The following is a 27,542-nucleotide window of genomic DNA, read 5'->3' as shown; positions in this document are numbered from 1 at the left end:
CTGAAGTCAATAGAGCAAACTATACACACCTATATAATTACCCAAAATATAAGTACACAGATTAAAACAAAGCACCCCTATGTTCATTTCGCGCAGTGTATAAGCTGTTGAGCCCCAGCCAAACAGTTCGCTGATGCTCTTGGGGTAAATCGAGAGCCAAGTGCAGTTCCAAAGTGAACGCAAATAGCAACAACGCGGCTCGCTTTTGGCCGAAAAGTGCGCACTCTCGCACACAGATACTCACGCACACACGCGCACTTGCGCGGCGGCTCACACGCACACACACCAGCGCAAACCGCTCGAAATCGACCAAGCGGCGAGCATCGAACGTCAACATATTGAATAAATATTTTCAGTTGAACATCACAATCCGTTCAAGTCGCGGATAACTCCGAATAAAAGTTTTGTAAGTAAAAAGGAATACGTTAACGTTGATCAGTAAAAAAATTATAAAAAAAGCTGAGATAACGCTGAATAATTCAACAAAAAAACTGGTCGAGTGCTTTAAAAATCATTTTAACTGTGCTAGAATTCAATTCTAATTCGAAAAAGGATTGAACTCAACCAAAAAGTATAATTACATAACCAAAACGTTGCCGCAAATCTAACTGCAAATCCACCAAAGTGCCGTGCAATTTGTACCCCTAATCATCCGCAAGTATTGAATAAAATTGGAGATTTTTACAGCTAGAGTCGAAAAAACCCAAATAGAGGTTAAGCACCTGTGCAGTTCGCGTAAAAAACTTAGAATAACGATTCTGGGGACCTTGTCAAGTTTGTCTGCTAACCGCAAGTCGCTATATAGGGTTTCAGCTAAACGCACTCATGAGATATATAAACATGGTCAGTGGGAATTCAGAATGATCTGAAATTCCAGCGGCAGAAGTAAGGAGTTTAAGCGGCAAGGATTATCGGAATCTGTAGGTTTGACCTTCTTTTCAGGAACCAAAAATGTAACTTTATATATGAGAAAGTAAGGTAGACATGCTTAAGGTAAAGATGTAGATGAAATGTGTTGAAATAGACTTTGTTTGTTATTGAACTAATGAATAAAAGGTTTGAGAATCCATAAGGCATACTCTACAAGTATTTTCCAAGGAAACACGCGCATTTATTCTGCAGCTTTGTATCTTTCGCATTTGAAATCTGATCCACGACCGATCTGGCCCTAGCTGCCAAATGAATCTGAAGCGAACGTAGGCGAAATGCGCCAAGAATTTCCCAGAAAGCTCCCTTCCTCTCAGCTCAGTATTAAGTAATATCCGTGGAGAGGCGAGATATTCAACAGATGCCTCGGCTAACCTATTTTTAGATACAATCCGTGTGTGCCACAGATACAAATCAGTGAGCTAGAGAGCAGCAAAGAGGCGGCAAGCTGCAAGAGTGCCGCCCAAGGCATTTAGCTAAAGCATCTACATATATGCGTTAGACCCATTTAAACCAACGTGTGTACATATCGAACTCTAAGAATAGAAAATTCTGTATTCTGAATGATGAAATTCGGAATTTTCCATGCGATAATTTGGGAATTTTGTATGGAGGAGAGCTAGGTGCTAGATGTTGGAAAATATCTGAAATCTATAAGCTGGGTGCAAGTTCATAAAGGATAGAAATGTGGATATCCGATTGAATAACCTTTGTATCTAATTGAAAAATTACCTTATGAAGATACTTTGCTACTTAGGAAACTTCCTTTTTTAGCAATGATAACATCATTTTAGGATCATGATAAGGATGTGCTGAATATCTATAAACCCCTTTGGTGTAGGCCCATTTCTCGGTTATACAATATATATGTCATTGCCGAAAGTTATAAAATGTCATGCGAATTTTGTGCTGAATCAACGCAAACATAACTCAATGTGTCACCTTAATCGACTTATGGCCCATACACATGCAGATTTTCTTATTTTTATATACAAAAAATTTGCCTCGATTGCGATTTCATTAAAATTCAGCGTATTTTTTTTTGGCTTGCCCGATTGGCGCTTTTTGGCAGTGCCACTTCTCTTCGGCGCATCAGGCTCAGGAATGTAAACAGAGTTTTTAAAAATAAATGCATGTTTAAGGCAGCCGAACAACAAATGCCAGCGATGAGCCGTAATAAAGAATTTAAATTTCACGCGGCGAAACGCGAGGCAATTAGCCGCCGGCTGCACTCGGTTCGAGCCATGACAAATGTTGGTCAAGTGGGTTTCGGGTGGCTTTGGCCACGAGGAGAGGGGTGTGCATCACTCCAAGGAGGGGCCACAAACCCTCCAGCTGCGTTCACATTGAGTCAGAAGTCTGGAGCCACTGCAGCCGAGTGGGTGACTCAGCTTGGGTTTTCAATGCGAGGATGCTAGCTTCAACTTCATCTGCAATTTACTGATAAGAAAGTAATTTAAAGATATAGCTTAGTGTACATATAAATAGAAATTGTTTAGCCTTACGATGAGTGGTTCCCAAAAGTATGCAATCATATGTTTTAATTAAAAGACATATTTAATGTGCGTGCTGTCATTGCAATGCCTGCTTCTAATTTCAAAGACTTTGCAGCGATTGCCTGGCCCAGATTCGAATTAGCCCAATCTACTGACACAATTTTGCCCGGCGACAAACTCTCTAGTGGAGAATGTGCCCAGTGCTCGCAGCTTCGCTTGGCTCCCCAACAATCCACACGATCCGATGTGATCTGCATAACTAAACACCGCACTTTCGGCTGGAAGACACTTCAATACGCTGAAAATGAAGTCAGTTTCAGGTATTCTCGTTTAAATGATTTGCTGTGACGAGATGAGAAAACACTCTCAAAGTTCAAGACATCAGCGAAAGAATCGGGCAATAAAAGTCGCGCAGAGACGCCGGCGAAATATTAAATTCTCAATTTATCAGTTGGCTGAGCCCGAACAATGCGACTGGCTTCGAAGAGGGGGCCTTGGGTGATTCGGTTTTGGCCAGGCCGAATAATTTATTGGCTTTGCCACCTTTCGTCCAAAAAAGGCTATACATTATTGCAAATTACTCGCTTGAATCTTTCTTGAATTAAAAGAACGATCTTCCACTTTTAGTGATAACACGCAGATAAGACGGGCTGATTGCATGGGCTTAAAAGTAAGGAATCTAAAGGAAACATAGATGCATATATTGAGCTCAGTTTGATCCTCATTTAAAGACAAAACCTAAAAAGTTGCTAGGTTGATCATAAAATGCAAATATAGAGTTTCACTTTCGCACAAGTCTTGTTTTGGCTTGCCTACAACGCTTTGCCATTGCTGATTATCGCATAAATCTGCTAATTGCTTTATGGGCCGCACTTGTTTAGTTTAAGCCACAATCTCATCCCAATCTCAATCTCCATCTCCATCTCCGCCTGCGTTCCATTGCAGTTTCTTTCGAGTGCAGAGTAGCAAAACAAAACAGACATGGATGCCATCAAGAAGAAGATGCAAGCGATGAAAGTCGACAAGGACGGAGCTCTGGAGCGCGCTCTCGTCTGCGAGCAGGAGGCACGCGATGCCAACACCCGCGCCGAGAAGGTGAGTCAACCCCCTCCCCCTCCCCACCCCCCTATCTTTCCTTAGCTCCCAGTACACGGAGAAAAAAAAAGTTCACTTCCAAAAGTACCAACAGTATATCATAAACTGATGAAATCAGAGCTACTCGTTCGCTAAGATCACTTTAGAAAGTAATGAGATCAGAGCTTCTCTTTCACTAAGATCATTTTATAAAGTAATACAAACTTTTGCAAATTTTAAAATTGATTAAAAAATATAAAATCTTCCTGTACTCTTTGTATATAAAAAATATGTTTAATTGTTACACTACTTTACCACGAAATTGCTGTTGTCATTAGAGCACAATTTGTTTTCGGTGTAGGCCTGCAATGATACAGTGGGTGGCTATCATGCACTGCGAATTGAAAAGCATTTAATGTAACAAAGAGCATAATTGCCGGCTTTCACACAACGCCGTAAATCTTGTTAGCACATGCAATTTCTGTGTATTGCTTTGATTTGGTTTTGATTTAGTTTTGAATAACATTTGATTTCATTTGCTCGTATCCGCAGGCCGAGGAGGAGGCTCGCCAGCTGCAGAAGAAGATCCAGACCGTCGAGAACGAGCTGGACCAGACCCAGGAAGCCCTGACCCTGGTCACCGGCAAGCTGGAGGAGAAGAACAAGGCTCTGCAGAACGTGAGTTCATCCTCCCAAATATTTAACACTTTTAAATTATATATTAAGCTATGTTAAAGATAAGCCTCCATTCTTTTCCTTGGTTTCAAATCCTTTCCATGGTAAAGTTTAACTTAAATGAATCATATATGAAACTTTGTTGAATCGTTACCCATTTAGAAGTTTCTTAAACAATTTTGCGTTATCATATTTGCCAAGCTATTTCTTTGTCATTTTGTATACGAGTTTAAAGTATCTTTTCTTTTCCTTTGACTCACAAAAGAGGCATACGCATATAGATATATGCAAATAATTTCACTTTCATGTTATTTTAATCTGGCAGCTCAAATTTAAGTCTGACAAATATTGAAATGGATATAGAAAATGCCACTGAGCGCCCCCAAAACTACTAATTAGTTAAGTCACTTAACAAAATGTTTCAAACACAAGGAAAACATTCCATTAATCATTTGAAAATGTAGTCAGACATTTGTCAGATTTCAAATGTCCAGAATCTTAAGACATTCCCCTGAAACTTACCATAAGCCATTTACCATTTTAGCTCCTAAGAAAAATACGTATATTCCTGCTCAATATTTTGAAATGCATTCAAGGCAAGAAATACACATAAATTCATAAGAGGCGTTTTTGGAGTGACTTGGTGACAGCAGGCGGTTTCTTTTCGGGTGGGGATTGCTTGAAAAAATGGGGCAGCGGCAATTTAACGCCAATTTCATGGCAGCTTGAAATCGGAGAAATTGTTTGGGGAAACATTTATTATGTCTGCTTCTCTGACATTCCAAAAAACATCATAAATTCCTTTTTTTGAATTTCAAACAAAGCAGTGAGCAATTGACACGTAGCACGCTCTCCCACGCTCTCTTTTCTCTGGGCTGGCAACGCCTGTGCAGAGAGGCGCTATTTTTAAATTCGTTGAAAATAGCCAGCGCAAGATATCAAATAACGCACTGAATTTGTCGGTTCGCTTGCCAAAAAAACTAAAATTCTCGCAAAAAAAAAGCGCGTACTCTCTATTTCTCTGAATTAGCTTGGTATCTAGAACACTTTTCGTAGTTGGGCCTCAGTGTTTCCAAAAAGAATTCGAATTGCGATTCGTCTTTTGATTGCCACATTTTCGGAAAGTATTTCAAGGACATTTGGCATCGTTTCAAAAAGATCTTAGCAGGTAAAGAGCTTGGAAAACTTATCGCTAGCAGTGGATCCACAAGGTAAACACTTATCAGGCAACCATATTGACATGGCCAAGCCCAGAGCCCTAAATAAATATGACAAGCGAACGGATGCCTCTGACTAATATCGAAAAATAAAGAAAAAACAGAGATAAGCAATTAAATGAATCAAATGCTGAACAATGCTCTCCTTCTGCGAGAAGGAAATCTGTTTGGTAGAAAAAAAAAAAAAGAGATTTCTCCCACCCCCACTCTCTCTCTCTCTCGGTCTCTCTCTCTCTCTTCCGCTCACTGGGTGGGTGGGGATCCATATTAGATCCTATGCGGATCCATACTGCTGGCTCACTCGCACACGTGCCACACGCAGCGGAAGAGAGCGGGCGAGCGAGTGAGCGAGAGTGGGAGAGCGCCTAATGGGAATGAGAATGGGAATGGTGAGACAGTGAGTTTCCCCATGCTCATCTAACGGTGAGCGCATGGCCCCAAAATTCAAGTACAACACAAACACAACACAACGAGGGGCCGAGGAAAAAGCAGCCGAAAAGCCAGCAGCAGCCGCCCGCTCATAAATCTAGCAAGAAAAACTTAGTTAATTCAATTAATTACAACCAAATTATATACCGGCACACGTTAAATGGAAATCCGTTCGGTCTAATTAAATTTTAGCATAGATCACTACTTTCATTTAAAGCGATTTTAAGTGAAATTCTAGCGATTTGTGTAATTACATAAAAAGTGTTGCGGAAATCGACTCGCTCTATCTCTCTCTGCAAATTTTCACGCGCCGATGAAAATTCGCAAAAGATCTGTATTAAATCATCAATAAAAATAGCGAAACTAACGGTACAATGCGTCCAGCTGTTTGAAATCCGCAACAAAAAAAGTAAAAAAATCACAAAAAACACAAAACTATAAAACAACACGCACCAAATCACACGGAAACAACAACAGCAACAACAATAGGCATTGCTCATAATTAATATGTACGAGAAAACATTAAACATAGGAACTGCGAAAGTTAATAATGCATATGAATGGCAAAAAGTGAGATACAACAACAAACCCCAAACATCAACAACAACAACAGCAGCAGTTAAAGCTAAGCAACAACAACAAACACAAAGGCAGAAAAATGCAACAAAAACCGCAGCAGCAACAACTACAGCGGCCACAACAACAGCAACAACAGCAACAGTACCACCGTTAGCCGGCAACAGCATTACCGTTAGGCAAGGCCCCAAAATCAAATTCGTTGGCAACGCGGCGCGCCGCCAATCGTTGGCCCATCAAATCAAGCGAGCACATCGCCATTTACTGACCAGCGGCGGTCAGGACAAGCAGCCGCAGCAAAAGCGTAAACATTTTATCCTACTTACAGTTTAATGCGAAATTCAAATTGCCAATTCTACTGGCGCACACGGGCTGCACGTGCTGTAGCAAGCAGCCTTGGACAGTGCGCTTGTAGTTGGCAACGCAGCTGGAAACGGTGTCGTTGGACTGCGAACTCCACATGATCAGCAAGAAATGCACCGTTGCCAGCACTTTCAGGCCAATTGGTATTTTCGGCATATTCCACACTGGTCACACTGCCCCATCCAGCAACAGCTGGTTCCAGTAAAAAAATTCACGTAGCAATTTTGGCCACAAATTATCCAAAAACTAAAGTAAATAATTGCATTTTGTAAATATTGAGAAAGTAACGCAACATAGCAGTTTGTAAATATACTCAAAATACCAATTGGACAGAGTGGTCAACACGGTCAACACGACCCCAAACACAGTCAATCGAAGAAAAACCCCCCTTTTAACATTTCAGAAAAAACACAAGTGCAGCCGCAGTCGGGCAAAACAGTTGCCAAACCGAAACAGAGGCAGCAGAAACAATTGTTCAAAAGTGATAAGGCAAAGGAGAAGTGCAGCAGGCAGCAGCGAAAGCGTGCCGGCACCAGGAGCACTCGCAATCCGAGGACGCAATCGGAATCTTCGGGCCTGTCATCCCGCTGGTGTTCCATCGAGGAGCAGCTGAACCTGCTGGACGACCTGCTCTACTACTGCGATGAGGAGGCCGAACTGTATCTAGCCCAGCTGTACGAAAGGTTCGAGACACTCCGGCGGAGCAGGAGTTCCACGCCAGTGAGCGATTTCTGGAGCGATTCGGACATGGAGCACGACGACTCCAGCACCAGTGGCACTGGCAGCCACACAGCCAGCAATACCAGTCTAGTTCCCGCCTCGCTGAAGCGTCGTGGCCACCAGCATCATCCGCGCTTCTCGGGTACGCGCCGTCCCAATGTGCCCAATGTCCAGGAGATCCTGGCCGCCCTATATCGCGGCGACTCCAAGAGCGCCCTCTCCAATCTCAGGGGCGAGACGCAACCTCCTCCGGAGGAGGAGCAAACACAGCAGCAGCAGCCGGAGCAGGTGCTGCCGCCCAGCAGAAGCACTTTAAGCCTGCCCCTCAGTGAATCGGTGACCAATTCCCTGGGCAGCAACAGTCCCACGCCCACGGACGAGAGCAGCGTGCAGGATGAAGGGGCCAGCCATCCAGCCGCAGCTTCGATAGCCGGAGATGCAGCCCCACCAGCAGCCACAGCCACCTCCAAGAGCAAGAAAAAGAAGCGGGAGAAGGGCGAAAAGTCAGAGAAGTCGGAGAAATCTGAGAAATCGGACCGCAAGAAGAAGTCCTCGGGCAAGAAGGAGCGCAGCAAACGCTCCAATGCCATGGAGGTGAGCAGCGACAGCCTGGCCACCGATCTCAGTGCCGGCGCCATCGATGAGGGCATCGCACTGGCCGACGACGATGACAACCAGGCGGCGGAGTGGTCCAAGTTGCGGTGCACCAGCGAGGCGGCCGAGATTGTGGCGGAGCGGGAGGCGCGCCGGAACAAGGGACGCTGTGCGGATTATCCGGGACTGGCATTTGGCAGATCCATCTTCAGTTCGGACACCATGATGAAGTTCAACATCATACGCAACGAGCTGCACAACATCATGAACACACAACTCAAACGGGTAATTAGTGGTCGAGAGACTGGGAGTTGGTTGCACATTCCTTACTAATCTATATATGTTCTCCAAATTAAGCGAAGAAGCCACCTTGTTGTTGTTGCTCAGCGAAAGGGGACTCCAAAGTTTGGTTAGGTTCAGCAATTGCTCCCATTTGTCGCTGTTCGTTTTTCGCATTGAAATTGCAAAGCGATTACGTCGTCGTCTTCGTCTTCGTCGTGGTATTTTCGCGATTTTCTTGTTGTGCCTTAACCCTTGGCTGGCCCCAGGGTCTCTATTCGGCCCTCGTGTTTTCTTTTCGCCTTGGGTAAAGATTAAGCTGCGGTATATCTTGACCCACTTCGTTCCTACCACTTATTTCTCTCACCTTTCACTAGACAGAATCGATTTGCCTATTAATGTTGCTTGAACGTTTTTAATAGTGCGTGTGTTCCAAGAATAGGAATAACTTAAAATATTTCAACAAAGCATTTAATCTTTGAATTTCCCTTTCTGTTTCTAAAAGTATTCCATGAATTTGTGCAAGTATGTTTACTTAATTGCAGCCAATTGTTTAATTAGTTACGCAATTGCTGGAATATCTAACGGTACTCGCCACCGTACCGGCCACCTGTTGCTCTCCCCCTCTGTCTCTCTCTATCGCCTGCTGCTGTGCGGGCGGTAGAAAGAGAGCGTCCGATAAGACCGCTAAATGGTATTAGTGTTTTTCATTTTGCAGTTTTTTTTTTGTTTTTTAATTTTGCTCAGTGCTCCGAAAAAGGCAACTGAGCAGCTTGAAAAGCCAAAAGGAAAACCCGGCCATTTATGGCCAAAGCATAAAACATGCAGTGCCGCGGCCAAGCTCGATTTGCCAAAATTGGCCAACAAATTAATTATTAAACGCCGATACTCAGCGCGACCTTCCACTATTATTTACTTTTAATTTCTCTTCAATGTCGCCCGGCTAAAAATGGACGAGCGCTCATTGTTTGCATTATCAAAACAATTACGCCATCGCCGGGAAGTCGGGAATAAAGTGTGGCTATATGTAGCTACAGGTGGTTGAGCAGCTCGAAGCAAAGCGGTTAGCATAACGTGATTAGTCATTACGTTGCGCTTACGTTGTTTGCTGATAAGCGTGATAAAGCGCCGGCTTTGTGTTTTCCGCTTGCCGTAGTGGAAGCAATTAGTGGAACGAGTGCGAGTGGGAGGGGGAGAGGTTGCGTTGGCATACACGCACGCACACACCTGCCACACCGCCTTACTCATCTTCTTCGCTGTCCATTTTACATGCCCGATTTTTGCATAATATTATTTGCTGGAAATGACAAAAATCCAAAAATTTCTTCACTAATTAATGCCAAAACAACAACAATGTCGACATGGACAGAATTTTAGCGGCTTTTAACAGGTTTTCCAGTCGCACACATACGCAACAACATGCACACACACACACTGGCGCACCGTTTTAGGCGAGGCAGACAGACTGGAAGGCAGTAGTTGCAGAAGCAGACAGTTGTCCCGCTCACACAAACCACCACCGCCGCTTTGACGGGCGATTCGGTAGATTCATTTCCAGTTACGTACTCGTCGCAGTCGCGTCGTCGTTGTCTCTCTCTGCGTTTTTGTGTTTTTGCCACCAAATAGCAATATTAAATATTTAAACGCAGCATATTCGCCTGCCAGTTTTGCCACCAAACACTGCCCTTTAAATTCGATCCCAAGCCAGGATAAAAGCAGTTGAAGTTGAAGCTATCAAAAAAAAAAAAAAAACCGGTGGTTCGTTCACTCTGTGTGCGAGTGTGTGTGTGTACCGAGCTCTTTCGTTTCGGCCTGTGTGTGCGTGTGTTCCATTCCAAATTGAAAATTAAATTTGGTGTGCTGTCCGAAAAGGCAGAGTGCTTCTTCAGTGAGGAAAAAATCGAGCTCAAGTGCCCAGTCACAAGATAAAAAGAAAGAAACACCCACCAGCTCTGTGCTAAAGCCAAGTAGAAGAAAAAACCACAAAAATGACGACCAGCATTCCACAAGGCACTCTCTTGGACGTGCTGAAGAAGAAGATGCGCCAGACCAAAGAGGAGATGGAGAAGTACAAAGACGAGTGCGAGGAGTTCCACAAGCGGCTGCAATTGGAGGTGGTGCGCCGCGAAGAAGTAAGCTCAGCCCCAGCCACTTACTAAATTTGCTACCCTTTGGTTTGGGCAAACAAACGACTGCGTGACCTGTCTTCTGAATTTTGCATAAATCCTACCTAAATGACGGAAAAAAAAGACAAGATAGTCCAGCGCATTTCTTTTGCCCCCTCTCCCTCCCTCTCGTTCACTCTTTTCTTCGTCCACCGTTTGCCCGTGTGGGAGCGGGACAACGCAAGTGTTTGAAAAGGTGGCGCTCTCTTGTTTTCTGAGCTCTTCCAACGGCTCTCTCTTGTAGCTGTTGTTTTTACTCTTTGTGAACTTTTCCAGTCTGGCTGTTGTTCTTTTCGTGGTGAACGAATTTTCGGGCTCAGATACAGGGTGCTTCCGGTCCCGTCCCTCTTAACTCTATTTTTGGGCTAACTGTTCTTATCGCTGACCGAATTCATTCACCTTTCGAATTGCGTGTTATCTCCCGCTTGACAGCACACACACTCGAGCATTAGCATAAAACACACACTCATGCAGACGACCGACCGACCACCAGTCACTCTCCCATTTACATAAGGCCAAAAAGGAGGAAAGAAATCTTTTGTAAATTGAGCGATTCGGTTGGCCTTCTAGCTTTCTGCTTTCTCAGCGACAAAAAAAAAAGCAGAAGAAAAAAACCAAAACCGGCTTTAAGTCCGGCAAAGAAGCCACATCGTTTAGCTAGCGGTGTTCTAAATTCGATTAATTATGATTTTTACGCCACGGCCATCAATAAGTGGTTTAATTCTCCTAATGCCTTCCCAGCTTTTTTGCCCGTTGGCTCTGCCATGTTCCTAATTCAATTCTAATTAGACAATTGAGTGCGCGGGCTCCTTTGAGCGCGTGTGTGTGTGTGCATTTGTACATATGACGTCATTGCTGAGGGAGCATAACTTTGAAAACAGTTGGAACTCCATAGCACGAACTTCTTTCAATTTTCAAGATAAACACTTTTAAAACAGTAAAGTAGAACTTCTTTATTCTGCACGAAGTTCGCCCTGAGGCAGCTTCACTGTATTTTTCCGTTCCGAATTCAAATTGATTTTGAATTTAAAAAGATTCTAAAGCGTGATTTCACTCCCTCGTTGAGTTTTTTCCACGCTGCCAGCAAGTGATTGACGTTTCGCGTCCCCCTTTACAAAACGAGGAAAATGAAAACTAAAACAAAACATAATTTGCTTCATTCCGGATTTCTATACAATGCTTTCAATGTCACTCTGCCGCTCATTTTCCCCCCATTTCCACTATTTCCACCATTTTCCCCTCACTTTTCCCTCTTGCAATTGAACGTTGATAATTTCAATGCGCGCATTGTGACAAATTGGTTTTGATTTGTGTGCTTTGCCTCTTGCCAGTTTCGTAATTCGGAGATTACAGCATATGACGCCATCGCTCCGCCCTTACCCCCCTCCCCCAACCCCTCTTCACTCAACAGGGCCCGCAGGCAAACGGAAAATTTGAGAAAGAAATATTTTATGCTTGAGAGCATCGTCTTTAACACAGTGTTTTACATTTTCATGGCTTATTTTTCGGTTCATAATTAAAAATGCATCATCACAATGAAAACACGCCCTACGTGTACCGCTCCAATAAGTCTTTTTTTTGTTTCTGGTGTTTTATTTTTCGGTTGCCAGGGCAATAAAACGAAAAAAAAAACAAAAAACGCAAAACACGTAAATTTCAAGGTGTGTGTGACTAAGCCGTCAACAATTTCTGGTACCATTTCTCGGCCACAGTTTTGCATTGGATTTTATGGAGTTTCTTTCGGCACTTCAACTATGTTTTTTATTTATTTATTTTTTTGCACTTTGCCGGTCATTTTTCATACATTCCACAACAATTGGAGGCCATACTCTCGGACATCTCTGTCTCGCTCCCTCTTGGAACGTGTTCTGTCACCGCTTTTCTTTGCCCACTGATTTTCCCCCTCTCCTCGCTCGCTTTGGCCCGTTAATAAAGCGTTTAATCTTCAATACGTTTTGTTAATGAGCTCGAAAAAGAGACAGAGACAGCGTGAGGGAGAGTGGAGAGGAGTAGAGACTGGAACTCCCGCTACAAAACGAAACCCAACTGGAATCCACTCTTCAACTTCTTTGCTTTGCTCTTCTTTTTTTTTTTTTTTGATTTGGGAATACCCTTGATGAAGGGGTATAACCAGTTTGAGCAGAACTTGGTTACACACAAAGTAATTTGAATCTGTTTCAAAACTAAGAACAGATCAAGAACAGCACAAAAACGATAAAATGCGATTGATTATTTAAAACCATACCCTATTATTGCCAAAGGCGATAGTAACACGAGGAACACTCCATTAAAACTTGGTTCTTTTTGGACACATATACCGATGACTTCAGAATCAACTCTTTATTGAGGTTTATCAAAGAAACGATGATTTGATTTGGCAAGGGTATATAAACTGCGCTCTGTGCCTTCACTTTTCATTCGACTTTTTGGCATTTTTTCTGGTGCTGCTGGCTCTTGGGCTTCATCGGCGGTTTTGTTGTGCGACTTTCGTGTTTGGAAAGCTGCGTTGCCTGCTCCCCCAATTTGAAATGCTTTTTATCGCTCATGTGTGTGCGTGTGTGTGTGTGTGTATTTCGTACGATGACGTAACCCAACACGGTTGGTTCCAATTCATAATCACACGATACTTTTACGACCCGCACTCACATCGTTCATTTGGTTCTAGGCGTCGTCAGATGTTCAGTGGTTCAGTTGTTCAGTTGTTCAAATGTTCATTCGCTCACTTAGTCATTCCATGTACATATCAGTACAGTAGTAGCTCTAGATCCATCTCTATCGCCATGCCCGGTACCATATCAGTCATTGGACATGGATTTGGACATGGACATGGACATGGAACTTGGAACTGGCACCGGACTGCCTTGTCCAATTGCTTTTCAGCCGTTTTCGATTCAAAGTTTGATTCGCCTTTAATTTTATATACTTTTTTCACCATTTTTGGGCGGTTGCTTAGCGCGCTGTTTTCGCTTTTCATCGTTTCGACGTTCTGCGGCCTCTATAAGGCCATAAAGCAGCGAATATTTTCCGTTCTTTAATGGGTATAGTGTTGTAGACGGTGGGAAAACTCTCGACCGAGCTTAATCGATGACGTCACGACGCCATGAACCTTGTATTGGCTTCATTTTTGGACTTAGTAGCCATATCAGGTAGAGTGGTGTTGTTGAACTTTTGTTTAACTTTGATGGCGAGTATCGATAACACTTGGCCAGCAAAGCAACACGCAATCATTTCATTCCGGTGCTCTAGGGCGTTTTTGGGGGGTTTGCTTTGACCTTGCCTCATACGACAGCAGCAGCAGCAACAACAACAACGAGGTGGAAAAAGGTAGTTTTCTTTACAGGTGGAAGCCGTGGAAGAAAATGGGATCAACGGTCGACAATGTAGGGAGGAAATTAGGTTTACCACTTTAAGTACTCTAAAGGGGGGTTAAAGAGAGCGCAAATGCAGGAGTACTTCGTCATAGCAGGCTTTTTTGACCAAACCGACAGTAGGATAGCATGTTTTCCCAAACCAGAAGTAGCAAATATTTATGTATTTATGTGTATTTCTTGCCCCAAAACGTATAAGGCTTAGCAACGTAAGAAGTAAAGTAAACATTAAGATTTTAGCTATAAGTGCTCAGCGAATGGATATGCTATATCTGGTTCTTTCGACCATCGAACGTTTGTCTTATAGGCCGAATCCGAGGTTGCCGCTCTGAACCGTCGCATCCAGTTGCTCGAAGAAGACTTGGAGCGCTCTGAGGAGCGTCTGGGCTCCGCCACAGCCAAGCTGTCGGAAGCCTCTCAGGCCGCCGATGAGAGCGAACGGTTAGTACCACGTTACCACCTAAAGTCCACTGCCCCCCTCCTCCAATACCACTACCCAATATACCCAATGATCCCCCACTGTACCCGAATATGTAAAATACTTCTTAAGTTCACAGAGAATTATTAAGCTCGAGTTACACCATCTATACAATATATATTTTTAACCGTATCTGTATATCGTTTCGCAATGCTGCGACATATTCAGGATACGAAAAGCGCTTGAGAATCGCACAAATATGGAAGATGACAAAGTAGCTCTCTTGGAGAACCAATTAGCGCAAGCGAAATTAATCGCAGAAGAAGCTGATAAGAAATACGAAGAGGTATAGTCTACGAATTCATTGCGGAATTTGGTCTCCGCTTTAGGGCATTAGGGTTATTAGGCTCTGCCCCTTGAGGTTAGGTTCACTTGGTCAACATTTGCGTTACTAATTAGGTTCTGGGTCTATCTATCTATCTGCGCTCTCTATTTTCTAATTTCTAACGACTCTGCAACAACGACGATAACCGTCCTTATAATAATAATGGTCACTTTTATAATGATAACGATTATGACGATGTATCTAAGTTAGTGTGTAAGACTTTCTGTAAACAGCATTTAGTTTGCCCAGTTGAAAGACGTCGACCCGCCGCTGGAACTGGAACACCATGGATCTGCTCTCAATTCTTGTAAAAACTTTGTAAAATGATGTATAAGACAGCATGTCCTACTTAAGCTTATGGTAGTCTATTAGTCAAATGGCTGTTAAACAATTATGTCTAAAAAAAAGATGAAAAATCCCCCAGTGATTGTAATGAGACGAAGCCTAAAGTGTGTTTGGTTCTTGGTCTAAATCCAGTCTAGACTAGTCCGTTGGCTTAAATACCTTAAATACCTTCTAAAATAACAGCTACCAAATTGGTTGCACATCCATTTCATTTCGCTTCGATGAAGCCAAACACAGTTTAAGCCTCTTGCTTAACCCTTTCCGTCTCCCCTAGTGTCCCCCTTCCCTCTGTAAAATACTTGTTAATTAAGTAGAAAATTCCGAATTGTTAACTCAACTGGCAACAACAAATTTCTGTCTCTTTTGCAACAACAACCACGACCAATTACAATCAAACTGCAATATTCACAAACCAAAAATGTATCTCTCTATGTGAATGTTTGTGTAAAACATATGTTTGTCGTAACAATTGCAACAACTACTACTACAACAACTACTACAACAACCACACTGAACACCCCACGATGTGGACGATGACGTCGAATGATTCTCGCGATTCTCGATGAAACTTTTCGGCTGTACCAACTGCAATTCCAATGGGGAACGGCAAATCATCGCTAACCACTTGGTCACTGTCTTCTATGGGCATGGTCGTCGCAACCGATGTACTCTACCATCTCCACTATATATTTGATATATATAGTGCTCGCAAAATTCTTGAGAACCGCGCCCTTGCCGATGAAGAACGCATGGACGCTCTCGAGAATCAGCTGAAGGAAGCGCGTTTCCTTGCTGAGGAGGCTGACAAGAAATACGATGAGGTGCAGCTAAAAACCAATTTGTCTTCTATTAAGCTAAGCAACAATAATAACAACAACAACAGTAACAGTAACAATGTTGAAATCAGTAATGCCAGCGATATTGGTGGCACCAACAACAATAACGCATCCAGAACTATTGCATCTGCTGCTGTTGGTGAAGAAACTTCCACCTTGTCCTCCACAAGCCACGAACACAACAATAATCCCAACAACGACACCTGATCTGGTTCCTTTGTCAAGCGGCTATCGAAGTGACTTGAATTTGAGAATTGAATCTAATTGAATTGAATTATACTGATTGATAGAGGGTTAAATGAAACCCGAATCTTGGCACAGGAATCAGCCAGCGTGTTGATGCAAAACTTGTGCTTACCACGACGATTACGAATGATGCTTGAGGGCACCTAGAGCTTAGATCTAGATCTAGACCTAGATCATGCACCGCCCGCCCGCCCGCCTGACAATATGCAATATATATACGTGTATAGATTATGACGATAATGATGATGATGTATTAGTCGATGTACATATGTACAATGTAAATCCAATCCAATGAACTTTCGATCCAAATGTGTGAGCAAAGCCCCACTATTTTGGAGCTTATGCTCGTGGGCGTATTTTAATGTGTAAAATACCAATGGCATTATGTAAAGTAATTGTTAAGCGGTCCATACAATGTCCACAAGTACTCTATTAATCTATTAATTGTACTCAATGCTCTTCCTCGTATAAACAGCTTGAAAAGCATATCGCCACTGAATTGATTGTTAAAACTAAATTGTAATTGGGTTAGTTTCTTCACTTGTTCTTTATCTTTTTACTTTTAATTTGGATTTCCATTCGATTTACGTATTTGTAAAGAAAATGTAATTTATACTCACGTTGTATGCATAGAGAAACACCCTTAAGTCTATAATTAACCCATGGAAATGTCTAATTTTGGAATAATATTTTTGCAAATTAATGTTTATATAACATATTATCTACTACAAGAATATATAAATACAAATATATAATTGCAGCATAAAACTTATTTGATGTTATTGACCAATGAGATGGAGCAGATAATATTTGGTTAATTCATGATGTTGTACATTTATAGGTGTAGTAGATATGGGGCCTGAAATTGTAGCTATGATGTAGAGTTCTTTATTGTTAGCCAAATTACTGTTAGGAAATAGTTGAATTTAGATATTTGAAGCTAGAAACTTGATGCATCTACCGTAGATTGGCACTGGGGCTTACTGCTTTGATGGATTGCCAGCACATCTATATGGAGTATACATTTCATTGTATTTTTCTACACCCAATATGTCTTGACTTTCCCAATCCAGGGGTGGCCTAAATGCCTACGTGTTGTGCACGTCAATCGGATCGAAAAAATATACCAACTGATAAACTACAAGCGCAGATAAGCCCCATTTCTGCAGTGCTGTTCTTTGCCTTTGCTACCTTATCTTTTTCGCAGAAACTACGGCAGAAACAACGATTGTATGAAAGCGTGAAAATACGAGTACAAAATGGAACCCATAGCTGGGACCGAAAGGGGAAAAGGGTTTGTTTAACTGGCGGCGATAAGAGAAGGCCGCTCCCCAAACGGGGCAGATTGTATTGTTGGATTCAAGTAGATTTCGCACGCCCAAGCTCATGGAGCCATGACATAAGCGCCTAAAAACCCAAACCCTGGCCAAAACGATCGATGATGCATTGTGCGAGAGGGGATCACTTGACCCTCAGACGTCGCCCAATGGAAAGTGCCGTGAGTCAGTGGCCAGGAATGTGCGTGGAGCAACCAACCACGCTTCCAGCTAAGAGACCTGACTTCACTTCAGTCGTCAGTCGCCTGGCCATGCTTGGTGCATTCTCTGCGTGAATCACGGGGATCTTTTAAACACACCGGAAGATATCGGCATGGGGAGGAAATTGAAATCAGTTTTGGCTAACAAGGCCATTAAAGTTTATTGGCTTTGCCCCTAAAAAGGTCAAGATATTTCCACATTTTTTGATCAGAATATATGAGTTTACTGGTTTCCGAGTGACGATTATTATAGTTTACCCAAATATTATAATAGGAAAAAGCCAATCAGTGAAATAGTTCAGCTCAAGATTCCTATATGGTATTGTTGAATGTTTACTGTTGCCGATAGTAACTTCCTTTGGTTGAGATGGCTTCATATATAATTGTTTAGAGATTTTATGGGAAGAAACTAGGGACTTTGGTTTCCGGGAAATGTACAACAAATTTGAAAGTAGCAAATATTGTAAAAACTCCTGAGCAATAAGTTATGCTGCATAAACAGCTTGAGTACAATAAATAAAAGTATGGACATGGAAGAGTCACATGACAAGCACAAGTTTTAAGGGATAAACCACTGAAAGCAACACAATAACATTAGGCTACACAAATTGTTTTGTTTATACTAAAATATGCAAAGGCACCACACAAAAAAGATCATACCAAAACATATATAATACCATTAAAATCTAATAAAACTACATCTAAAGCTTTGATGTTTCATTTACTAAACGAAACCTTTGTAAAATCCATGAAATTAAATACATTTTCTATATGTTCTCCTGTACACCCGACGTTCCTTGTACTATACCAATCCATCAACAATGAACCAATGAATCCATGTGTAATATTATATGAGAAAAGGTTGCCCGTAAATTGGCCATGGTTGAAGCCGATTTGGAACGTGCCGAAGAGCGTGCCGAGCAGGGTGAAAAGTACGTTATAAGTCCAGATATAAATAGTTATTGTTCAAGTTGTTTGAAGCCCTTTGAAGTCTGTATGTGCCTAATAACGAAAACAATGTTGAAACTGCCGCCACAACCTAACCTCATCTAAAACAAAAAAGTGAATCTTATATTTTTGCATTTCCCCCCGTTGAGTTTAAAATTTGATTTTGTTCTTGTTTTTTCTAGCTAGCTAGCTTTTGCCTATATGTTCATAATGTTTGGTTAAAAATGTGAATATCCCAATGTTTTGAATGACAGAAAGCATGCTATATCTCAAATAGTTTAGATCAATCAAAAGCACAAACATGGAGAGCAGTTCAGGCGAGGAGTTTGAAAGTTCTCTGAAAATTTCCATTCAGTTTCACTGGGTGCAAAAAACGCCAGAGTTCTGGTGCAAAAGCGCAGTGAACTCCACTTGAGGTGAACTGAGAAAATAAACTGCAATGACCTGAAGTTGCAGGTCAATGCGCTTTATAAACCGCTCCCAAGATCGGAACGAAATGACAGAGAGTTTTCAGCTCCTTGGCCCAACTGCTCCGTGGCCATGGATCATGAATGAAACCAGCACAGTATTCACATTTTTTGCCAATATGCTGCTTTTGGCCAGACACGAAACTAATCTCGAAAACTGTTTTTTCCATGCCATCCGTAACCCATGCCACAACCAATACAAAACCAAACCAATCCAAATGTGTGTACTTAACACAATGCTAACACCTTGCCACGCCCCCGCTATGCCACGCCCCCGCCATGCCGCCTTGCCGCCCCGCCGCCCTGCGCCAAAAAGGTGGCCAGAAAACTCGTGCTCATGGAACAGGATCTGGAGCGTTCCGAGGAGAAGGTCGAGCTCAGCGAAAGGTTTGTCCACACTGCCAAGCCCCCACATCAGCCTCCTATTCTTCGCTGTCTTTCTGCCGTTTTTCTACTAACTGCATTTGGTTGAATATAAGCCACGTTTGTTTCTTTTTTGCTACGCGCAATTTAAGCCCGAGATGCTCAAATATTTATTTATAATTTCCATAGATATTTATAACCGCATAAATGTCGCCACGCCAACGAACTGAAAAAGTGAAACCTTTTGAGTAGCGCCGGTCCAAAAACAATTGTTTTTATTATTAGAAAAATATTTGCCAGACCTTCGCATCATGATTTGACGGTTTTGGTTTCGCGTCTCTTGGCCAAGTCAACTTAACTCATCGCCTCCATCGCCAGGCAGTCACAAGATCTTTTTCGAAAGTGAAGTGCTGTCAGCTTGGAGTTGGTCAACCGTCTTGTGTTTTATTTTTGCTTTTTTTTGTGGCATTGCTCGGGCATAAATTGCGCTTGAAAGAAACCTTTATATTTAACAATTGCATGAGTTGTGCTATTCTTCTTCATATCCATTGCAAACGATCTGTGGAGCAACTATTTAATTATCAACCTTTTTTTGTGTCATCTCTCCTGCGTGCCAACAGCAAAATTGTGGAGCTTGAGGAGGAGCTGCGCGTGGTTGGCAACAACCTGAAGTCCCTGGAAGTCTCTGAGGAGAAGGTCAGTATATCTAAAGGTTGCCTAACCATAGTACCTATTGCTCCATTGGAGTTGTATTTGCCAAACGATTTAAACCAACCATTCTTAAATATTTCAATTGAATATACTCAAATTCCCCCAATCCCAACCTCCACCTCAACCACCACGCCCCAAACAAATTGCCCACGAAATGAACAAACAACAACGATAAAAATGTAGGCCAACCAACGTGAGGAGGAGTACAAGAACCAGATCAAGACCCTCAACACCCGTCTAAAGGAGGTAGATACTACTAGATACGATACAAAAACGCCAATCTTCGCACCAAAAAGTGGCCCAATGCAAAGGGAGCTTCCCAGCCCGAAATCCATGCGAACCGAGTGTCCAAACCAGCGGATATATATACACTATCTTTTGTTGTTGTTCTTCATTTTGTTTGCTTAACTTAATAGCGATGAATGAGAAGGGTATTCGATGCAATTCGCCCTTTGCAAAGAAGGGGAATACTTCAATTGTATTCGTACTAATTCCCTGAAAATGTCTACCGACATGAAATTCGTTTACAGATCAAGCGAAATACTCCTTTGCCATTTTTACTAATTTATATTTTCTGTTCTTTTTTCATATACTTGTTTTAATGTTGCCGCTAAACAAATGCCAATTACCCAACGCTAATTTGCGCACCTGCTGGATGTTTACCACCTTCAAACTGATTTACTTTTGCATGAAAACCTAATTTATGTTCTATAAAATACGCCTATAACACAAACACCAAAACGCTTGCCCAAACCGAACACCGAAAACTGAAAAAAACTGAAACCCATAGGCCACACAAAAAGAGGAAACCTTTGAGACGCAAATCAAAGTATTGGATCATTCTCTGAAAGAGGTATTACGACAGAGTCGAACTTCGAACTTTTTTCTATGATAAGTATAAGCTGTGGTCTCGGTGAATCGGATCTCTGGTGTTGGTTAGAAATAATGCAAATTCCACTAAGCTTACTCACTTACTAAACTAAGACTAAGACTAAGCACTAAAATTAAAACAAAAAAGAAAATATTGAATTGCACAAATCGTTATTCTCAATTTTAAATTTACTGTACATATTCGTCAATTCGACATTTAATATTTTCTTTTATGTGACATTTTACAACAAACGCTTTGTGAAAATACAGCAAATGAAACGGAATTGCGCAAGTTATGAGTTTAAGATCAATAGATTGACATAGATCGATATAGATCACTATAGATCATTATAGATCATTATAGATCACTATAGATCGCCATAGAGCGTATGTACATCATGGGCAAGTATCTGTGAACCAATCTCCCGCATAAGACGTGTGTGTGTACATTTGTTCAAAATTGAAAACAACTTTTTGTGCATTGAGTGCAAGTGGGAAAAACCGTAGAAAACCCCATTGAAAACGAAGAAATTTCAACAAACAATTACAAATTAGAAACCACTCCTAAAGCTACTGCCTGATTAGCGGCAATCGAATTAATTATCGCTATGTAGACGATCGAAATTAATTCAATGAGACATTTATTTCGGTAGATATTTTACCCAAGATCCTCAAAAACTCAAAAACTCACACCCTCGCACACACACACACACAGCCACCCAATGTATGTATGTACGTGAACCTGATCTTGATCTATTGATCTATTAAACTATAATTTGTTGTATTTTCCTCGACGTCTAGGCACGCGCCAATCAGAAATATTACGAACAGGAGCTCATACAGTTCAAATTAAATGTAGAAGCTGTAAGTCGCCGCAGATATGCGTATGCGTTGGCGTTTTAATAGAGATCATAGACATTATATAGAGAATTATAGATTCCGTCGAATTGCGATCTTAACAGCATTTTCTGTTTCATATGCAGTGACTGCGTAGCCTCCACCAGTAATCGTTGCTCTTATCATTCCCCTAATGACATTTAATTTGTCTGATTTAGGATTTGTCTAAAAGCCCCAAGTACACAAGCGTCAGCAGTTTGTAAGCATTCTAGTTTAATCAAACCAAAACGATATACTATTTCTAAGTTGTTCAATTGAATGTTTTGTTAATCTTTATCATAACTTTATACACTTTTATTAACCACTTTCATTTCGCATTTGGTTATGTACTAAAGTTTATTTGTCACGTTCCATTTATTTAATACGTTTTTCTGCTGGTTTTGGTAGCATATTTGGGAAGCTTCTTGGCTAGTGAAATATTGCTCAAACTTAAGTTCTGAATGAGTTGTGGAAACTGAAGTTTTTCCATTCCGAATTTATGTTTTGCAGTCGGGTAAGAGATGAAGTTCGGTGCATTTGACTTCTTCAACTCTTGCCGGCATTTGTAGCCACTTTTTGTAGCTTTCTCTCCACTGAATATTAATCACTTAACTAACTCAACTGTTTCCCCTCTTTCCCTCCTTCAATCAATCCAAAGGCTGAGGCTCGTGCTGAGTTCGCTGAACGCTCCGTTCAGAAGTTGCAGAAGGAAGTCGACAGGCTCGAAGGTATGTCCGTCAAAGATTTTATACAAATTTTACTGAGAATGTAGGAGAAACTTGAAAATAGTTGAGAGACTTGAAAATATTCAAAACTATGTGTGTAGCAGTATTTTAAATTAAAGTACAATATGAAAGTGTTATTCTTGTTTATTATGATTTATAGTTTCTATAAGTAGGCTCGAAATTACTTTCCTTACTCCAAATCCAGTACCGATTGTGATCTAGTGAACTATTGATGTACCTCGATTTTGTATTTATTATTATTTATTTTAATGCAACATTTTATAATTTGATTTTCCATTTTGTTTACTTTTCATATATAATTTTGTTGTTATTGTTATTGTGCTTAACAAAATACAACTTGCGCTGCTTGCTAAAACCAATTGTTGCATGACCTGCCCCGCCCGCCCCAATGCCCCAACGCAAAAAAACTGACCAAAAATCGAAATCGAAATCGAAACCAGATGACCTGCTCAACGTGCGGGGCAAGAACAAACTGCTGCAGGAGGAAATGGAGGCCACCTTACATGACATACAGAACATGTAAACAACTAATTTGCTTATGTAAATTAACTAAACTGCCTGCTTTGACGTCAAACAAAAAAAAAACACCCACGCACACAAAACTGGCGCTTTCCATATCTAAATACTAGAGAACATATCTCGACTCAACTCCACACCGCCCACACCACGCCACGCCCACCACCCATACGAGACAAGATCCAAGGACGCCGACTTTTCAGTGTCTTCCATGCGGATGCGAAAGCCATCTTCGAACGCCAAGCAACGGGAGAGTTAATCAAAAATAGCGTTAAACACAACACTCTAAACATAAACATAAACTCGATGAAAAGCAGATGGAAGGGCAGAAACTAAAGCAAAACATTCTCGTAGCACAAGCGCATTCCAATTCACGATTCGATTCGATTCGATATTTTCGATTACGTCGATACACTTTCGATACTTTCGATGGCCTTTTGCCAATTTCGAAAATTCGGTTGACTGGCAGCTAGCGCCATTTTACTATACTGTTGCAATACTATTTCGTTGAATCAAAATTTAATAATTTTTAATTTTTCAATTGATTTTACGCCTGCCTTTGCTACCCCTACCTTGTTTTGTTTTAATTTAAACCTTAAATTGTACTTGTACTTGTACTTGTACTCTTGTATTTGACGAGATGACAACTTGGACAACACACGCATTGCCGCCTTCTTTTTAGTTTACGTGTATTGAATAGAGAGACAAACAATCGCTGTTATTTATATTTAAAGAGTAAATTCTACGCTAAAACTTTGTATTTTGTCGCCAGCTTAACTGTATTAATAATATGCTAATGTTTACCTTGTTTATACATATTTAAACAAATTGTCGTGTTTGCAAAACGTTGTGTAATATTTGCCTACTTTTAAGTTGCCGCCACGCCTACCACCCCACAAACTATAACCACTCTTCCGATAGAGTTTTCAATTCCACATCAAAAAGACAATTTTAGCTAGCGCACATTATTCATCATTCCAATTGCGAATCGTCCACCGGTTCAGATAACTTTTATTTAAACAAAAAAACAAACAAAAATAAAACAAAAACCAATTTCCACACACTAACTAAAAGATCTTCTGATTCTGAATACCGTGAAATGAACACCCAAATGAAGATGAGAAGAATGCTGCAACAAGAAATGGCATTAAAAATTCTAATTTGATCTATTTACGATTTACATAAATTAATTATTTATACTTTAATATATACCTATACAATACATATACTATACAATACATACCATGCTGCTGCAATTGCACAAATAAAGTATTTTTCGAAAAACGTATGCCCCGCCCATGCATCGATCGTCCAGCGTTTAGTGTTTGCCCCGACTCTGTGTGCCCCACCCACATTTGGCCACCACTGGAGGTTCTATCGCCCTGCTCTCTCTCTCGAATCTGCTCTAATCCGACTTTCTAACCCCTTGAACCACCACCAAAAACCACCACGAAACCACCACGAAACCACTACGATACCATCACACCCATTCGCCACGCCAGACGAGATGATCAAAGAGATCGAGCACTATGCCCTCGTCGGCGACCAGCTGGACTGGACCTTCGTGGAGATGATGGGCATGCCGCCATTCTACAACGAGCGCTACCCGAAGCCGCCCACACCGGAGCTCACCGAGGAGGAGAAGGCCGCCCTGGAGGCCGCTGCCATTGCCGAGGCCGAGGCGAAGGCTAGGGCCGAGGAGCTGGCCGCCCTTCGCGAGGAGGCAGGTGGAGAGGCTGGGGAGGGTGGTGCACCAGCGGAGGGCGCTGCTCCCGGCGAGCCTGGTGCGGCAACTGAGGCCGGCGTTGAGGCTCCACCGGCAGAACCCGAAAGGATCCCCACGCCACCACCACCGCCACCATTCGAGTACTCCATCGATCTGCCCCCAGAGGGTGCTGAGGTGCCGTACGTCAGGAACGCGGAACCAGGAGACTTTGCGCCGCCGGCAGAAGCTCCACCAGCTGAAGGAGCTGCACCAGCGGATGGAGCCCCACCAGCAGAAGGAGCCCCACCAGCCGAGGGAGCACCAGCGGCAGAGGGAGCACCACCGGCAGATGGTGCACCTGCACCAGCTGCGCCTGCTGAGGGTGAAGCTGCTCCACCAGCACCGGCTGCAGAGGGCGAAGCCGCCGCCGCACCGCCACCAGCACCGCCGGCTGAGGGAGAGGCTGCTCCTGCAGCTGCTCCGGCACCAGCTGAGGGCGAAGCCCCACCAGCACCACCTGCCGAAGTGGCTCCCGCCGCTGAGGCGCCTCCTGCTTAGAAACCCCAAACATGTTTTATTGCGATCAGTGAAAATAGATGCAAGGATCTCTAGAAGGATCTCGGCGTTCAAGAACTGGCCAAAGTGTTTTCCTTCTCACTAACTAACTATTCAAGTCCCTAAACCCCCAAGAATAATAGTTGATAATCCGACAATGTAAATAAGCTACAATGTATATAATTTGAAGTGTTCATCTTCCATGGGAATGTCATTTTGGTGTTTCGCGGTTTGTGAGCCCTTTCGCCTGCTCCTCCTCCCAGCCATCGAATCCCACTGTTTCCCGCCCAAGATTATTCAGTTTACTTCTCAATTTACGCTTCTATTCCGTTTCACTTTTTATTTGATTTCTCTCTATACTCTATACTCTATCCCCCGTCACCATCGCTTGTATTGCTTTTCTCACAAACATCTTCGCATACCGATCCTGATCGCCATAACCAGACGACCTAATCGTTGAAAAAGAGCGCTATTGCATGATTGGCGACAGCTTGGACGAGGCCTTCGTGGACCTCATTAAGGGTCTGGAGCCGTTCTGGAATCCGCGCAACCCCAAGCCGCCGACCCCCAAGCTCCCAACACCCACGCCAGAGGAACTGGCCGCCATGGAGGAGGCACGAGCGGCAGCCGAAGCCGCCGCAGCTGCAGAAGCGGAAGCCGCAGAAGCAGCAGCCGCTGCAGGCGAACCCGGAGCAGATGGTGCACCCGCTGCACCCGGCGAGGAAAAGGCACCGCCAAAGGAACCCACTCCGCCCAAGGAGCCCACTCCTCCACCACCACCACCACCGCCATTCGAGTACTCCATCGATCTGCCCCCAGAGGGTGCCGAGGTGCCCTATGTCAAGAACTACGAGCCACCACCACCCGGATCCGAGCCAGAGCCAGTGCCAGTCGCTGAGGGAGAGGCTGCTCCGGCGGCAGAGGGTGCTGCTCCACCAGCTGAAGGCGCTGCTCCGCCAGCTGAGGGTGCTGCTCTTGCAGCTGAGGGTGCAGCTGCTCCTGCTGAGGGTGCGGCTCCTCCAGCTGACGGTGCTGCTCCACCAGCTGAGGGCGCTGCTCCTCCAGCAGAGGGTGCCGCAGCTCCAGCTGATGCTGATGCAGCGGCTCCAGCTGCCGAGGCCGCTCCAGCTGAAGCCCCTGCTGCCGAAGCCCCCGCCGCCGAAGCTCCTCCAGCTGAGGCCGCGCCCGCCGAAGCGGCTCCCGCTGCTGCCGAAGGCGAGGCACCTCCAGCTTGAGACCAGCACACATCGCCACATCCGCGCCAGAAATCGCTGCTGCACTTCACCGAAAGAGAAAACCACTGCTACCACATGCTGCCCTGCCTTTAAAAACCTAGTTAAGAGCACGTTTTTTATTTTTGAAATAACGCAAAACGAAATTGAATTAAACATTCAGTTAGCCAAAGCATTATAAAAACGAAATGCTGCTTTTATTTTCCGTTCCTGCTACCTTGCTACCTTTTTTATTTACTTTAACCTAACAGCTAGCAGAACACAACCTCGCCGATTTTGCGAACTCGACCGCTGGCTTTTTATTTATTTTGCCCGAACAGAGGTAACTATCATCGGTTATTGTCCAGATTATAAGTTTTCGTGTGAAGGTCCTAGTTTGTGTCAGGTCTTAAGTGTAATCCTAATGATTTCTTATGCGTTTTTATTAATTTCCGTTCCTTACTCTTGCGTTCTTTTATGATTTCACACACACCAACTCGAACAGACGACCTGGTCCTGGAGAAGGAGCGCTACAAGGACATCGGAGACGATCTCGACACCGCCTTCGTCGAGCTCATCCTCAAGGAATAAGCGACGCGACCTTGACGGCCCCTCGCACCCACACCAAAATCGATCCGCACACCTACTTCATGTTGTGGCGGCACACCTTTCGATTGTTTTTACTGTAGCATAGTCGTGGGCGCACTGTACTCACTGTACTCGTATCTTTATATCTAGATAGTAGCCTGCACTTTTGCATTTTTGATTTGTGTGCTTCGTAGATGAGTAGCTTGTAGATTGATTTTGACTGCGGACCAATTGGAGGAAGCATCGAAACAATTGTGTATTTGTTTGACTCAAACGTTTTTATTTATTATTTGTATCCAAACTCTAAGCAATAAAGCAGCCAACTGAAAATCTAAA

The 27,542-nt window shown here is 42.9% G+C and overlaps 2 protein-coding genes across 23 annotated transcripts; one reads left to right on the top strand and one right to left on the bottom strand.

Annotated features, from left to right (window-relative positions):
* Positions 1–248: 248 nt before the first annotated feature.
* Positions 249–27,542, top strand: LOC120451475 (tropomyosin-1, isoforms 33/34). Of its 22 annotated transcripts, none has more exons than XM_039635182.2 (10): positions 249–406; positions 3,369–3,518; positions 4,050–4,175; positions 14,191–14,324; positions 14,530–14,647; positions 19,382–19,452; positions 20,049–20,124; positions 20,930–20,992; positions 22,544–22,613; positions 25,852–26,799. In XM_039635182.2, exons 2-10 carry the CDS (start codon positions 3,405–3,407, stop codon positions 26,640–26,642), a joined length of 1,563 nt encoding a protein of 520 aa, XP_039491116.1. In that variant the 5' UTR covers positions 249–406; positions 3,369–3,404; the 3' UTR covers positions 26,643–26,799. The 22 variants fall into 22 exon arrangements, with proteins under 22 accessions (XP_039491116.1, XP_039491115.1, XP_039491114.1 ...); XM_039635181.2 differs by lacking the exon at positions 20,930–20,992 and adding an exon at positions 20,323–20,385 and having other exon boundaries at positions 25,852–26,781; XM_039635180.1 differs by lacking the exons at positions 14,530–14,647; positions 19,382–19,452; positions 20,930–20,992 and adding exons at positions 15,735–15,852; positions 18,512–18,582; positions 20,323–20,385 and having other exon boundaries at positions 250–406; positions 25,852–26,750.
* Positions 8,366–9,744, bottom strand: LOC120451483. The gene is made up of 2 exons (XM_039635205.2): positions 9,440–9,744; positions 8,366–9,381 (listed from the first exon to the last, which is right to left on the bottom strand). Exons 1-2 carry the CDS (start codon positions 9,596–9,598, stop codon positions 9,280–9,282), a joined length of 261 nt encoding a protein of 86 aa, XP_039491139.1. The 5' UTR covers positions 9,599–9,744; the 3' UTR covers positions 8,366–9,279.

The sequence above is a fragment of the Drosophila santomea genome, chromosome 3R (assembly GCF_016746245.2).
Source record: "Drosophila santomea strain STO CAGO 1482 chromosome 3R, Prin_Dsan_1.1, whole genome shotgun sequence".
NCBI classification, from domain to species: Eukaryota; Metazoa; Arthropoda; class Insecta; order Diptera; family Drosophilidae; genus Drosophila; species Drosophila santomea.
Note: the sequence above shows the minus strand (reverse complement) of the source record. Positions and strands in the feature narration are given on the sequence as shown.

Excerpts from the sequence above, each read along its gene's own strand:
- LOC120451475 (XM_039635170.2), top strand. The coding sequence starts at position 6,326 with ATGTACGAGAAAACATTAAACATAGGAACTGCGAAAGTTAATAATGCA. Across the intron at positions 8,357-14,190 it reads TGAACACACAACTCAAACGG|GCCGAATCCGAGGTTGCCGC; the intron begins GTAATTAGTGGT and ends TTTGTCTTATAG. Across the intron at positions 20,993-22,543 it reads TGGATCATTCTCTGAAAGAG|GCTGAGGCTCGTGCTGAGTT; the intron begins GTATTACGACAG and ends ATCAATCCAAAG.
- LOC120451483 (XM_039635205.2), bottom strand. The coding sequence starts at position 9,598 with ATGAGTAAGGCGGTGTGGCAGGTGTGTGCGTGCGTGTATGCCAACGCA. Across the intron at positions 9,382-9,439 it reads GCAAACAACGTAAGCGCAAC|CTACATATAGCCACACTTTA; the intron begins GTAATGACTAAT and ends AACCACCTGTAG.